Source organism: Sturnus vulgaris, chromosome 1 (assembly GCF_052056855.1).
Source record: "Sturnus vulgaris isolate bStuVul1 chromosome 1, bStuVul1.hap1, whole genome shotgun sequence".
NCBI classification, from domain to species: domain Eukaryota; kingdom Metazoa; phylum Chordata; class Aves; order Passeriformes; family Sturnidae; genus Sturnus; species Sturnus vulgaris.
In genome coordinates, this window is record NC_142243.1 from 63336485 (window position 1) to 63352107 (window position 15623).

Sequence of the window (15623 nt, forward strand, 5' to 3'; positions counted from 1 at the left end):
GAGCAGGCTTAAGTTAATGGTATGGTTATGTGCACTCAGAGCAGCAGCTGGCGGTAGTGTGTTACAAATCCTGCAGTTTTAAAATCCTTTCCATCAGTGCTGTGGCCGTCCTGCTGGCGCTTCACCAAATCCAAATGCAGCCTGCAGGTGTTGCCATCTGTATCCCCCAAACAGGCTTCTCTGCCACTTTGTTGTGGGAAGGGTAAATGTGGTGAGAGACACATTTTGGGTGCTGCCAGGGGCACTCTATGCTAAATTCCATACTTCCTCCCACTGCACAAACCAAGAGTTAGAATCTAGCACCCTTACATCCAGCCTCTGCTGCTAAGTGTAGAGCCTGTTCAACCTATATGAAAGAGAATGTCTAATGAAAACAATAATTTCCTTTTAGGGTAAAAATGGAGTTCAGGGGTTGCCAGGACTGAAAGGAAAAGCAGGCCCAAAAGGTGAAAAGGTATGTGTCCTGTTAATACCCAACAATCAATCAGACACTATTTCTTCTTGGACATGTATTAATTTGGTACACTCTGAGAGAGACATAAAAATATGGAATCACAGGAAGAAATTAAACATCCTACCACGTTCATCCCATCCATGAATGGCTAGAAGGCATCATACCAGAATCATAAGTATTTTTCAAGGATGTGAATAAACTTCAGCAGTAGAAAAAGCTGGGCTTTCAGAAGAGCTAAGGAAGATGTATTGAACACTTAATAAAGAAAAGTCAATTGTTGTATGTAACTGCTCTGGGCTACTTACTTTACTGGCTAAGTGATTTAACAGAGGCAGTATAATCATATTACCCTTAGGAAATGAACATAATTGAAATAAGAGTTAAACCATCTGAAGCAACAGCTTGTATCTCTTCTGAGATGAAGTGAAATGTAATGGATTAATCTATTATTAAAGTACATGTTGTACTCAAAATCGACATACAGATAGTAACTACAAGTGTCAAATTAATAATCCCTTCATCTGTTTAACAAAACAATACAGACTTCATAAATTCACAAGCATGACCCATATAAATCTCATTTATTCAGATTTGTTTGAAATAATCCAGAATAATTTTAAAGGTAAAATTGATCTCCAGTACAGGAATCAGGTCATGAGACTGCATGGCAACCCCCCAGCTGTAATGGAGAGATGTGTTGAGCAGAGGATTCTCCTAAATTGTAGAGAAGTGAAGGCATGTGGGGCAGTCGGGGAGCACCTCAGGTACATCATAATGGGCACACCTTGCTCTCCTCTGGGACCTGCCCCAGGTACATGTTCACAAAAGCAGGCAGCATGGGAGGCAAACAGGAGGACCCACAAGTCCATGCACAGCCACAGGGCTACCACCTCTCACAGGTTACAGAGACAGCGTGGGATTGCTCACAACTGGAGTGCTGCAGTGCATGGATACAGGCCCTTCAGGAAAGATAGGCTGGGAAGGCAGATTATCAGCAGAACACTTCATCAGTTGTCAACAGGCATTGCAGGCACATAAACGTCGTTTGACAATTAGCTTCTTAGGTTTCTTGCAAATCTGCCTCGGTCCTTCTTGCAACCAGAGTTATTTCTAGGGTACTTGGTACTGACATAAATAATTCATGTGTAGGAAACCATAAAATCAGTCAGGATTCTTCTAAGGAAAAAAAAAAAGCAAATGGAAAAGGTGTCAAGATTATGACCATTCACATTTCTTCCATTTATAAGCAAAGTGCAAATTAGCAAATGGATTTTATTTTGCTTCTGCTACAGCCGCAGATCCTGTTAGGTGACCATTCCAAATTTCAAAAAACCCTGCACTGCCCAAGGGAACAGGCCCAGGAGCTGACTGGTTTGCTGAGGGTTCAGACTTGCAGGCAGGGTCCCTGACAATGTTTTGGCCCATATCAAATAGGTCTCGCTCAGACAATGCCTTAGTTAGTTGTTAACTGATTGATAACAGTTGCTAAAGAGTTCTGCTGTCTAAAGACAGCACTTTTTCCAGTATAATAACATCTACATTTCAGGAACAGTAGTAGGATCCAGTCGTAGGAGCTGAGAGCAAAATTTATATTGGAAAGGAAAATACTCTAGTAGTCTATTCCTGAATACTTTTATGGCTACTTTAGCAAAGACATCTTAAGCTTAGTTTTTCATTTAAATATTGGACTAATATTTTCAAGGGACACTTCAAAGAGACACTGTAAAGTTAGCAAACAAGTGCTAAAAATCCTAACAATAGGTTCAAAAACACTAAGGAAAGCTGTCAGCTTCAAATTCAGACCTTTGTCTTGGCAATACTTTAAACAGAAAAAAATCCTGCAGTAAAAACAAGACAAACAAGAAGACACTGCTCTAATCCTCTTTTAGGTTATCAGTTGCTCCGAAAATTGTTTCAGCATCCAAATCAGAGTGATTTCCTAGGCCTGGCTGTGTTGGTAGAGTGAGCAAAGCTTAAAAAATGGATCTGTGCACACAAAAGTTCAAAACTGTTACACTATCTAAAGACAGTCAGCACTTTTCCCAGTATGATAACATCTAAATTTCAGGAACGGTAGTAGGATCCACCTTCCTCTTTGTGGTTCTTCTCATCGAAAATAGGAAGCCAGGAATGAATGGGGCACTACATGTCAATGGAGAGTGGGGAGCTGGCAGTCGCTTTCCCACCGTGGTCCATGTTCTGTGCAGAGATACAGCCATGAGATGCTCCTTGGGAATGGATACAGTCAGGCCTCCTAAAAATGACTGTGACCCACACGTGAGATGTGGGGTTTTTGTCTTCCTTGCAGCACACACAGAGTGGAAGAAATTGCATGAAAACAAGCACCAAACACTGCCAGGAACTAATGTAATAGTCATTGGAAAAAAGCGAGGATGTGTTAAAATGAATGAAGAGCATCTGTAAATGAACACACTGGCAGACAGTGAAAATAGCCCCAAATTAATTAAACACATTCTCTGTGGATATGACTGAAGTATCACTATAGGAACCATTTGACAAAGCCGCAGGGAACAAAGAACTGAATGAATACATTTATCTAATGAACTCTCAAGCATAAAGAGCAAGTGACCAAGAGGCAGTTAAAAGTCAGTGTTTTCTGCTATGTAACTGAATATGTGAACTTAGAGAACACAATTAAAATGCTCATAAGCCCAGATAGCTAACTGGCAGGTTAGAGGGTAAAGCACAGATCAGTGGAGGCAAAACCTCGACTTTTGACTCAAGTGAAAAATGCTGGACTTGAGCAGAAAAAATATTAAAAGTCACAAACATCTCAATGTGAAGCACTTCAAACTAACCTCAGCAAAATGTCAGAGGTGATGTAAGAAAGACAAATTATAAGAAATGGTAGTAATTATGAGAGAAAATGACACATATTTGAACAGGGTGTTTCATTGTGTTGGCAGTAGATAAAGGTCAACACACAGAAGAAAAATTGTGTTGTGGTGGTATTTAAAAAAGCATTACAGAGGGTAGCCATAAAATCAAGAGGTTTACAGATTGAGTACCATAGTGTGACCATATTGACTACCTTTTTTTGTTGTTGCTTTGGTTTGGTCTGGTTTGGTCTGGTTTGGTCTGGTTTGGTTTGGTTTGGTTTGGTTTGGTTTTTTTGGGAGGCAGCACAAGGGTTCATATATAATATACCCTAAAAATGTGAGATACACAGTTAAACCTTATTCTGGCAAGACTTATGTGCTGCCTAATGCTGTTAATGCTGCTTTTACATTTGCAAATTCATTGCAGAAGTTAGAAAAGGAAGAGTTCTTTCTTCCATTGCCAATGCAAAGATCATGTTCCTTGGGAGCTTGTCTTAGAAATGAACAGAGTCCAACTCTGCTCGGAGCATCTAAGCAGCCACTCTTGTGACTGGAAATCCACACAGATTGTAGCTAGTACTTATAGCCTTTATATGGTTAAATCCTTGCTGATTTATCTTAATTCCCATTTCAGGGTGATCCTGGTGAGGGATTGCCAGGACCCCCTGGACTACCAGGACCCACAGGACCATCTGCTCCTTCCAGAGGATTAGTGAGTATTTGGGGTTCTCTGTCGGTGAGCTCAGCTTGCCACAGAGGAATCCAGAACTAAACAGGAGGTTTTCTCTGGGAAAGTAGCCTGACTGCCACAGAGATAATCATGTTTTCTAAAACATTCATGCAGAAATGCAAATAAATGTCTGACTGAAGTGTGTGAGTACTGTAAGCTACATTAAGACCCAGTATTCACATTTTAAAATGTCAGTGGATATGTGTGCTCTCCTGTGCAAAAGCGACAATACATCAGAGAACATGAAGCGAACATTTCCAGGCATTCTAAACCTAAATTTTTAATTTCTTCCTGCTACTGAACAGTGAAATGGTTTGTCAGTCATTAAATGTCTGCTGTCATTTTATACTAGAACACATACCAGCATGATGGCAGTGTTTGTATTTTGAATGCTCAGTACTCAGGCAATGTTAAGGAATGAGTTGCAGATCCACCTTACTGCTGTACTTGGACTTTTCCCACTCTGTCCATGAGGGTGCATGTGCACGCAGCTAAAGAAGGAATTTGGCCCGGATTTTTGTTTCGTGGTGTGAGAGCTGATTTTACACTTACACGGAGTTCACCACTGACACCAGTGGAAATCCTGGGGTGGACTTTTACACAAAACCATCTGTCACACTGGATATCGTGAGTTTTTAACTAGACAGTTTGGAACATATTCCACTGGCCACAATATGCTCGCCTGATTCTGGGTCTGCTAAATTAAGCCAATATATTTCTGCAGCATAAAAACAGATTAACAGTGCTCTGCTGCACTGGTGCTGACTTCAAGAGACCAGCGAGGCAGATCCCCAGGACAAGGTGCTCCAGGCCAACAGTTTTACCCAGTCAAAGGCCACTTCTATAAATGTAGCATGGAACACCAAGTCCTACACTGCCTTTACTTTCTTGTTCTCTGTGACAGCAAGTTTCAAAGCCTTTTATTCTGTAGTGAAGTGGAAGAAGTCTCAGTGCAGCCAAGAAATGCATCCTTAACTCGCAGGCATTTGAAATATTAGCTTTGGTACTATGATAGCTTATTCAGGTAGTATTTCCCTGTGTGCTTTTCTCTGTAGTCTGCAAAATGTTCACAGCTATGAAACTCACCAAAGACTAAACACTAGGGTGCTTTTTCCTAAGACAAAATGTTTTAGAAAAGGCTTCAGTCTATCGATTTCTCTTTATAAAAGGCATCTTTTTGATTACAGTTGTGGGAATCTCAGAACTTGGCTTTTGAAATGAGGGGCACTTTGTAGGAAACTGGGGTTATTTGTTAGATCTGCATTTTAGGATATTCTTATGTTGACAGGTACCTTTCTGAAGTTAAAATTTGTCTGAGATATTACTTCAGTTCACTTAAACAGTCACATAGCATGTGTGTCCTGCAGGATAGTTATCACTGTGCTCATAGAGCACCTGCAGGTAACTACAGTGCTCAGTGACTACAAAAGAAGATGGCATGGAACACCAGCAGTAAAAGTAAAATGTTTTTGTTGCATTATAATTTATTTTACCAGTGACAGACTGCTGTAAGGATATTGATGATAGCTGTGTTTAAAATAAATGTGAAGTGATATTTGCATTTGTCATCTTTAGAAGCAATAATTTCAAATGGAATTCTCCTAATTTCAGAATAGACTGGAACCTGAAGAATCGGGTTCTGGAGATACTGAGACTATCAGAGAGACTGAGATTTTAAGGGTAAGTATATATTGATATTTCTCATGATAAAGAGCTTTATTTTAATCATGCAGGTTGTAGAATTTTTCATAATGCAAGTTTTATACCTGCTTAATTTACAGCATCCAGCAAGGGTTTGTAGGCTTTCATTTCAAGGTCAGAAAATGACTAAGTGCTTGTGAGTGGGGAAGATGTACGAGACAGGAGGGGGCCACCAAAGAAATAATGGCAAGAGGACTTTTTATAAATGAGAAAATGCTTCTAACCTGACTATGAGAGGACAGTAAAGAGGAGAGAGATGAGAATCATAGATTTGTGGAATCATAGAAAGACCTAAATGTCATCTTGTTCCAGTCCCCCTGCCACGGGCAAGGAAACTTTCCACAGAGCTCCATCCAACCTGGCCTTGGGCACTTCCAGGGACGAGGCATCCACAGCTCCTCTGGGCCAGTGCCTCACCACCCTCACAATAAAGAATTTATTCCTAATATCTAATCTAAACCTACTCTGTGTCAGATTGAGGCCTCTTCTTTGCAGCACAACTAGCAATATTTTTCATTCTCTCAGATGGTTTCTGCCTCAGGACTCCTCTTCTGTTTCTTTCTTTTTCCTCAAAAGTGTTTAATACCTTATTCTCAAGGCCCTTCAGGAGTCAGTTGCCACATGCTGAAAGTTAGCTGTCTTACCTAATTTAGGAGCCCCTTCAGATGCCCTTTGTAGGTAACAAGACAGGTGAGTGTCTTGCAGAAAACTCTGTTTACTGTACTGAAAATCCAAGATGACTCTCTTCCAGATAGAATTCTGTACATGGCCCTAAATCAGAATTAAAGATTTCCTCACTTGTAGTGCCATGGCCCAAAACTTCAAGCTCTCCATCTCTGCCTGCTGATGCAACCAGTAACAACAGATGGACTCGGACATGAGAGGGAATATTTGCAAATTTACTGTTCCCCTAAAATAACATTTCACTCATTTCATTCAATTCATTCAATTTAAATACCTCTGCTCATGTCCATGCAGGATATCTCTTTAGAGCAGAGGCCAGTTTGACAGCATTAAGCAGGTCTTGACCACGAGTAGAGATTCTCAGTGCCTCAGCAATAACATGGGGAAACCTTATAAAATGGTAGAGGAGAAAAAAATCAACCACTTCCCTCTGTACAACAATCCCTTTGTTTCATTATGGTTAGGTCTCTGATCAGTAGGTTGATCCCTGAGATATGTCTGAGATCTTTACTGGGTTACAGAGAGCTGGCACAAATTTTTTTGGTTCTCAATGTCCTACTTGCCAGTGCATGCCATGAGGTGGCAGAGAGAACAGGTGAGGGAGGTCAGTGTGACCCTGTGTAAGGTATATCTGTCAAACTAAAACTGGTTCTTAGTGAAGCAGAAGTGGGGTGGAAACCCCAGCTGAGTTTTATAAGCCTGAACAGTCTATGTGAGCTTTTTCCTCTTCCACGTATATAGAAAAGAGCCTGGCTAGGAAAATTTCTAACACTCCTGCTGATTTATTCAGGGTCTTCCAGGACCACCAGGCCCTCCAGGACTGCCTGGTCTTCCAGGAAAGCCAGCACCTGATTCAGGTGTAGGACCTCCTGGGTCACCAGGAGAAGATGGACCTTCTGGCGAACCAGGCCCTGAAGTGAGTACCCATTTGTGCACAAATATTGATGTTTCTGTCCTGCAACACTATGTCCTAAGACTTACAGTCTGTATAATTCTTAATAAAATTGCAGAATATTTTTAATTTAAGAGCTTGAGTCTTATGCAAATTTATTAAAAAAAAAAGAGAAAAAAACAACATAAAGTCTTGTTAACCAAAGCACATTACTGCAGTAATGTACATTTCACAGACAGATACTGGTGAATCTGGACCGGAATAAATAAAAATCAATACTTTTGCCAACAGTGAATAAGACTAAGTATCAGTTTTCCTGTGGTGCTTTCAGGCAAATGAAGTTTGCTAAATAACTTACATAAGCTCCAGGGAATTTGTAGAATAAATTGAATTTTCCTCTTTCCTCTTCTGTCCTTTTCTTCAGCTAGGTAAAAACACTTATTCCTCTGGACATGTGAAATATAATTCTGCTGTTAAAATGTTGATAAAGTTTGACTTGCAAATAAACCCTCAGTAAAGTTGTTTTTTCAGTGAAGAAAATAATTTTTTTAGCATTTAACAGCTCTGAGAAACCTCTCTGGAACTATGAGATTAGCTCAGTTGGTTGGAGCATGGTGCTAATAAATCCAAGGTGCAGACCATTCATGTAAGAGCTGCACACAATGATCCTTTCCAATCCAGAATAATCTCTGATTCCCTAGTTTGGCTCCCTTATTCCCTACCAACCATCTGCCAACAGCAGCCTGATTTGTCCTGTACATCACTCTACCCTCAAAGTGAGTCACCATTTCTGTACCTGACAAGGTGTCATTAGCATATATCAGGGAAGTATGTGGGCGAGAGGTGTTAAAAAGGAGATCTCATTATATCTCAGCTGTCTTGGAGGGGTTTTTTTGAGGATAACCAAGTTGGGAGTTGATAGAAAATCTAGCAAGTGTTTGGCCATCCAGGTGGAAAGCAGCATCTTTTCTACAGAAAGAATTAAGCACCTGAAATTCTTTAATATGGGATTCAAGGCTCAAGTGCATGGGAAACCAAGGAAATCCACTATTCTCTGCATCTACTGATTGTAATATGGATGGCAGCATAAAATAAAAAAGGGTGAAATACTGACCAGATTTCATCTATTTGCTAAACTCCCAACGGTACTCTTTTTCTTTTCTGAATCCAGCACAGATCAAATTGTATTGAGGATTACAAATGTAATTTTAAGAAAATGCATTGGCAAGTCTTACAAAAAAGACAGTTACCCTAATGTTTTATTTACTGCATTTGATAATGTGCATTGTTAGATTAAAAGGCTCTCTATAACACCTTCTTTGCAATTCAAAATGTACCTTCAACTTTTCTGACTGTGGCTGTTTCTACATCTTTAGAATATAAAGTAAATCAAAGGGTCTAGGATATAGTACTAAAGTCTGCCATAAAAGAATAATGTAAAAAAGAATTAAAAGAAAATGGAGAAACAGGTATTGATTCATCTTTTATTTGTAAAGATGAGTATATTCCCTCCAGTGTAATTTGAGATTTCACAGGCAATAACGTGAACTTCTTGTAGACAGTCAATTTTCTGATGCAACAGAAATCATTGTTCCAGGATAGTTCCTGGCAAACACATCAGTTTAAAAAGTAGAAGTTAAATGTTAATAAGACTACTAAAGAACATTTTCAGAAGAGTCAGTCTAGGTCAAATCTGCAGGCTGCTGATGGAAAACTCCCGTTATTAAGAATACAGACCCATGCATTCCCACAAATTCAGATGACCTAAGAAAGTGTCATCCTACTTTTCAAAGATTTGCACACATTTGCACACTATGCATAAATGAAGTGAGGTCAATTCCCAGTTGAAATTTTTTTTGGTTGGGAATCCTCATTAAGCATCACATTAACGCATTTATGTAATTAAGAGTTTTCAGCTATGAGTTCTAATTCCAGGAGAACAGCCAATCGCTTGAAATTGGGGACAGGCTTAAGTCCTTGCTAAAGCAAGAACTTTGTGATGCAAGCACCTCTTCTCTAGACAAATGTGTCTTGGAAATGTTTGGGTCAATGTTTGCATTTTGTAATTGGAATTACCCCTGCACAAACTGCTTCATAGTGCATCTCGTACTGATACGGCATTGATATGATTAAATACACATTTTCTAAATGCTACATGAAGTTAAATTGACTCATAGCATTGTATAGGGATATTTTCTAGCCTAATTTTTTGTTTGAGGCAGCTCACAAATGCATTACTATACCCTGATGAGAATAACAAATGTCACAGTGTTGCCTGCTAGCTACAAAAGAGAGACTATTCCAAAGCTCTAAAGGGAATTAGCAATTTTAGCACAATGAAGCCTAAAATTGCTAAAGCAGTACAGTGGAGGTAATCAGTAAACTTTAGAACAGTTATTGTTCTTAGCTTAGTCTCTTATTCTCTTCTGTCTATGCAATCATGCCAAAATACAATATGAAAAGGTTTGAAACATACTGAAAATATTTCTGATTATTCTCAATATTAAAAATAATCAATTAGTTACTCTATGACTTAGAGTGCATCCAAAGAGCAAAAGCAGGATGGGGCCAGTGAGAGAGTCAGAAAAATGAGGCTTTGGGATAATTCTGAAAACATCAGAGAGAAGCAATGTTTTCTATCTCCTTTGCTAGCCATTGTATCTTTCCCCAAAATAGATGAATAAATAAATATTATTAAAGATCCCCAGAGGCCAGAATACACCCCTGTAAATGTAGTTGAAGGCTTTCAGAGCCCAATTTTAAAAATGTGGGCTGTGCAATATGCTGGTTACCTTTCATACATGCCTAATTACTGTGGGCTGGACTTCAATTCCTGTACTGATTTATTGGTCTACCCTACAAAGCCAGTGTTTCCCAGCCTGCCTGCTCACTCAAATGCATGCAGGATACAACAAGTCACAGGTACAACACCAGAGACTGGGAGGAGAACTTAATATACACTTTTCAAGGCAAATTTAAAGTGAGATATCATGAACAATATGAGCACCTTCAACCAAAGTAAAGTGGCAGCACCTTTTTTTCTGCCAAAGGACTCTTTAGGAATACTGATCCTGCAAGGATGCACCTCCAGGCTCAGGTAGCCAGGACACCTGGCAAAGTGAGTCTGAATAAGCCAAGTGCTGCCCCACAAGGGGAGCTTAGGCCCAGCTTCATTGTTCCTGCGTGAGGATATCACTGGAGTTTTATGGATCAAAACCTCTGTCAGCCTATTGGATTTTCTGTTTGCAGTGGTAACAACAGAAGTCTCCTGTTTGATATTATTCCCTCCATATCACAGCTGCTTTTAGTGATGCTACCATACAGAAAACCTGGCCACTGATTTTGTCAATACCAAGGTTTCCTTAGCTGGGTGCCATCTAGCACTGACATTGCCAGAAGTGTGGATAGCTGATACGCCTGGAGATTTCAACCCCATCGTGCCTTTTACAGAGTTGTCAAAACCTGCTTGGATAGCACCATAATCTCTCATGCTAAGATTATATTTACAATATGCCGGGTTTTGTTTTTGCTTATTATTTTATGATGGTTGTATATAGTTTTCTATTGAAATACTGGTTTGATACAAAGTCAAACTCCCAGAAGACAAGAAATGAAAGTGTTAAAACTTAGTGGTTGGAGTTGCTACAAATTAGTCTTTCAAAATGCTGTATCATCAGTTGGTCCCTAGTACTTAAACACATGTTCTAGAAATCGAGCTCTCAAGTGGCACCTGCTTTAGATTTTCTGTCATCTCCAGGGCCCCCAAGGTCCTCCTGGCCGTGATGGAGTGGTTGGCCCACCAGGAGGGAAGGGAGAAAAGGTGAGTAAAATGTCTGTCTTGCTCCTACTTCAGTGGAAAATCTTTGTCAATTTTAGGCTGTAAAAATCATAAACAGTTGTCTTTGCAACAAAATTCCGTATTTTTTAATGGAATCCAGATACTAATGGCTCATTAGAGCACATCCCAAAAGGCATATTCAGAAATCCAGAATTTCCTATTGGATGCTGTCTCATTTTCTGCAGCATGCAATGTTCGATATGCAGTATGAACTACTCTGTTGTGATCTGGCTGTCAAAGGCCAGTCCTGACTGGGCTCAGACTGGTGAGCCTGGAGGGGGAAAGAGAGAAGCCCGGTCAGCCCAGCCTGGCACAGAGTGCCAGCACACTGCAGGACAGGGGAGAAGAGTCTGAAGGAGCACAAACTCTTTAAAATGGCAACCAAAAGACAAAGTCATGGCCCACGCTGGCTGGACACCAGGTGCTCACCAGTGAGAAGCTGATGGGTCAAGATAAGGACAGAAAGATCACTCAGCAATTACTGTCACAGGCAAAACAGGCTCGACTCGGGGAAATTAATCTAATCCATTGCTAATCAAAACATCGTTTAAGCACCATTTTTTTACACCCCACTTCAAGAAGGATGTGAAAAAAACAAAGACTACAAGACAATTTCATCCTCTAGTGAGTTTCAACAACACACCTTACACACAAGAACTTGAAAGTAAATTCCCAAGTGTACAATGTAAGCTCACACACCGTAAGGGAAATGAAAAGGCAAGACTTAAATGGCCAGAATATTGATTTAATTTTATCTCTGGAGGGCTGAAGATTCTGAGTTGTGATAGCAAAAGCCTGAGGCTGGTAAAAGTGCAGCACACATGGGAAGCAGCAGCCATCCAGGAAGTGCAGAATGTGTGTTAGAAAGCAGCACCTGGAACCTGTGTCCATTGTGAACAGTGCTGTGTGCTTTACATGAGGGAGCCTAAGAAGGGAAAGAAGTCTAGCTGAAGTAAACTGACCATGAGTCACATACTGTAGGAGGAGACTGATGGAGAAAGAGAAGAAATTAAAGAGAAATTAAATTTTTTTTTAAATCATAATTCTCAAAAGAAAAGGACTACAATATTTTGCCTCCCTGAGTCTGTTTGCTGCATTGTGTATATTTGATAGACGTTTAATTAGAATTGAAGCACTATATATCTGCACGTGTTCAATACAAGTAAGAGTATTTTTCTGAAAACTTAGATTTAATTTATACTGCAATATGTGTTTTTTACATTATTCCAAATTAATCCAGAGAAAATAACAGGAAGAAACAACAGGATTCACTGAAAGTAAATTCAGTTTGTTCTTTGGAGTGTCCTTTGACATGGAGTTTAGCCATTGCTTTTAGGAAAAAGCATTATCATTTTACTCCTGGTGCTTACTCATTTTTTTCAGACTTTACTCAAGAAATATTTTTTCTGAGTGAGTAAGGACAGGAGCTTGTCAAAATAAAAATTATTCCATTAGATTCAAAGCAATTTGGAAAATAATTATTTGCATGCATTATTATTGTCTTTCTGTCTATTCCGTGAAATAGAAAAGGAAAAAAACAGTATGCAAGTAAAGTGTATAAAAGCAAATATTGATAAAATCTTGATTGTTGCAGAGGAACCTTAAAATCTTCCTAGTCATCACATCCTGTGTTTGGAAGGGTGCCCTAGACAACTTGAGAGGGACCTGCTTCCAGTTCTGTTATATCCCATAAGAATTTTGATATTTATATTCTGAAGGATGAGGATGTGACCTGCAATGTTTAATTCAGTGTGCTCCAAACCCTTAAAATCTGCAGCAATCATTGGAATACAAGATTGAGTCCAGTCAGCATACTAGACCAGAGCTATTAATGTGTTATTGTAACTCCTGGACTACAGATTTTTAACTTTTTAACCAAACTTTTAGGTTTGGTGTTTCAGATGAAGGGCTTCATATACAGGACTAATTAATCAAATTAAACAACACAGAAATCTGGGGGCATTGTATTGAGAAAAAATACCATAAATATGGTTTTGTTGCATAATGGTCTTATTCTAAGTATTTAGAATTTCTTTTCTTTTACAGGGTGATCAAGGTCTACCTGGTTCTGCTGGTCCAAAGGTAACAAAAAAAGACTTTATAGTCTTTTATAGTGTTTTTATAGAATGACAGTATCACTGTAATGCAGCACGTTACTGAGAAGGGCTGAGAAATCTTAGGGATTATTATTGTGTAACCTAATGCAGTGGGCAGGAGTGGTTTCTCAGCTGGCCAGTTTGCTTCTCTATGAAGTGTGGAGTAGCCAGGTAACCTTGGCTGGACACCACTCCAAGATTATCTGTATCACTCCCCTTCCAAGCGGGACTGGGGAGAGAGAATAACATGGAAAACAACTTGTAGGCTGAGATAAGGCAGTGTTTACTAAAGCGAAAAGAAAGTGAAAGTTTGCATGCATATAAGCAAAGACAAAAAAAGTTTAATCTCTACTTCCCATCAGTGAGTATGGGAAGTAAAGATTAAAGTTCAATTCAGCCACTTCCTGGGAAGCAGTTTCTCAGGAAGGCAAATACTACACATGCCTCCTGTTCCTCCTCTCTGCCTTGGCTTTTACATCTGAGCTTACACCATATGGTGTGGAATACCCCTTTGGTTAATTTGGGTCAGCTATTTTAGCCCAGTTGTGTCCCCTCCCAGGGTATTGCCCATTCCCAGCCCACTTGATGGGAGGAGGGGATGAGAGAATTGTTAAAGAGACAGAGCTGACGGTGTGTCAGTGTTGTTCAGCAGCAGACAAAACACGGGTGTGTTATCAACACCTTTACACCTTTCTGACTACCAGTGCAAAGCACAGCACTGTGGGGGCTGCTGTGGGGAAAACAAACTCCAGCTCGGCCAGAACCAACACACACGACCAGCAGGTCGAGAGAGGTGATGCTCCCTTTCTACTCTGCCCTCCTGGGAGCCCACCTGGAGGGCTGTGTCCAGCTCTGGCACCCCCAGCAAAAGAAAGGCATGAACCTGTTGGAACTAGTCCAGGGGAGGGCCATGAACATGATCAGTGGATGATCTCCTCCTGGAAATGTTCAAGGCCAGGTTGGATGTGGTTTTGAGCTACCTGGTCTAGTGGAAGGCGTGCCTGCCCATGGCAGAGGGATTGAAACTGGATGAGATTTCCAACCCAAACCATTCTGTGATTCTGTAAAACTACTAACTTGCCTCTACTTAAGCATATTCAGAACATCAATAGACTGCATTTTTATTGTAGGGTGATACTGGAGTCACTGGATCAATAGGCCCCAAAGGAGAAGCTGGCCCTATTGGGTCTCCTGGAAAACCTGGACCACCAGGACCCCGTGGGCCTCCTGGACCCCCTGGACCTCCTGGACCACCAGGACTAAGTTACAGCTTGGGATTTGAGGTATTTTGCTATTCCAAAGTTTGTTGTAACTATGGATATATTTCCTTCAGAGGAAAGACAGTGTGATCACCTGCATGTTTCACAGATATTTAAGCCTGAATTGATGACAAAGTAATTTGTTCTAGATTGAAATTTGCTGAGGAGTGTAAATACAGAGACACACGTTCATTTCTGACCTCATGGTCTGTTCTACTTAGGACAAAAATGTTCTATTGAAAATATAAAATTGCAAATGTTACTTTTTCTACCTCTGACAATGTTACCTTCATCACTTAAAAATATGAGATTGGGCCAGCTGAAGATGAGTTTTACATATCATTTGAGAACTGCTCATTTGGATAATGTTGGAGCAGAAAGTGACTTTGCAGTAAAGAAAGGCAAGGGCAGAACACTCAGGTTCAAGAATTAGAGCTGCTGAATTAACATCTTTGTGAAGAGAGGCCAAGAAAGTGTCAATATCAATATTCACATTTGTGTCCTCATCTTTCTTTTTTTTTTTTTTTCGTTTTTTCCCATGCATTTTTCAATTCTAATTTAGCTGTTTGGCTCAGCAAAGTTTTTCGGAGTTTTTTATGCCATAGGATGTAATAGGGTTTACACAGTAATTCAGGGCAGTCTCATCAGAGAAGTAAGAATGTTTGACGAAAATGACTGGCCATCTGTAGAATGGCTGCAGCAAAGTGGTGGTACGTACCTATAAAAGATACTGGTTTCCCTACATGTTTCTCATAGAATCTACCCCAACTGTTTTGTACTTTTCACTTCTTTACAGACACTTTGAGGCATCCCAGACATGACCACAAGCATTAGATTGTTTAGAGACCCAATTTGCTTCCTGATGTTTAAATAATATTGTACTAGATACACTACCGGTTAACAATCTCACTGATGTCAGTGAATTTCAATGGAAAAAAATCTCTCTAGCAGTTCACAAGTTCTTAATTGCCAGCACTGAAAGGGTTAGCAAGAAGCAGATTGAAGTCTAAGCATACAGGCAGTCCTTTTCCTTGTCTTAGGCACACTGCACTGATACACAGCCTTCCCTGAAAAAATACCTGCTTGTCTCAGAATGAGTTAATGACTGGCAAGTCACATCTTCATCCTA

General features: G+C 40.0%; 1 protein-coding gene across 1 annotated transcript in view; it reads left to right on the plus strand.

The window, feature by feature from the left end:
• Positions 1-15623, plus strand: part of COL15A1 (collagen type XV alpha 1 chain) — a 124456-nt gene that overhangs the window by 57677 nt on the left and 51156 nt on the right. The window contains exons 10-16 of the mRNA XM_014877467.2: positions 392-454; positions 3929-4006; positions 5636-5704; positions 7200-7325; positions 11059-11121; positions 13186-13221; positions 14366-14518. Coding sequence (XP_014732953.2) covers positions 392-454; positions 3929-4006; positions 5636-5704; positions 7200-7325; positions 11059-11121; positions 13186-13221; positions 14366-14518 — 588 coding nt within the window. The remainder of the gene's footprint in view (positions 1-391; positions 455-3928; positions 4007-5635; positions 5705-7199; positions 7326-11058; positions 11122-13185; positions 13222-14365; positions 14519-15623) is intronic.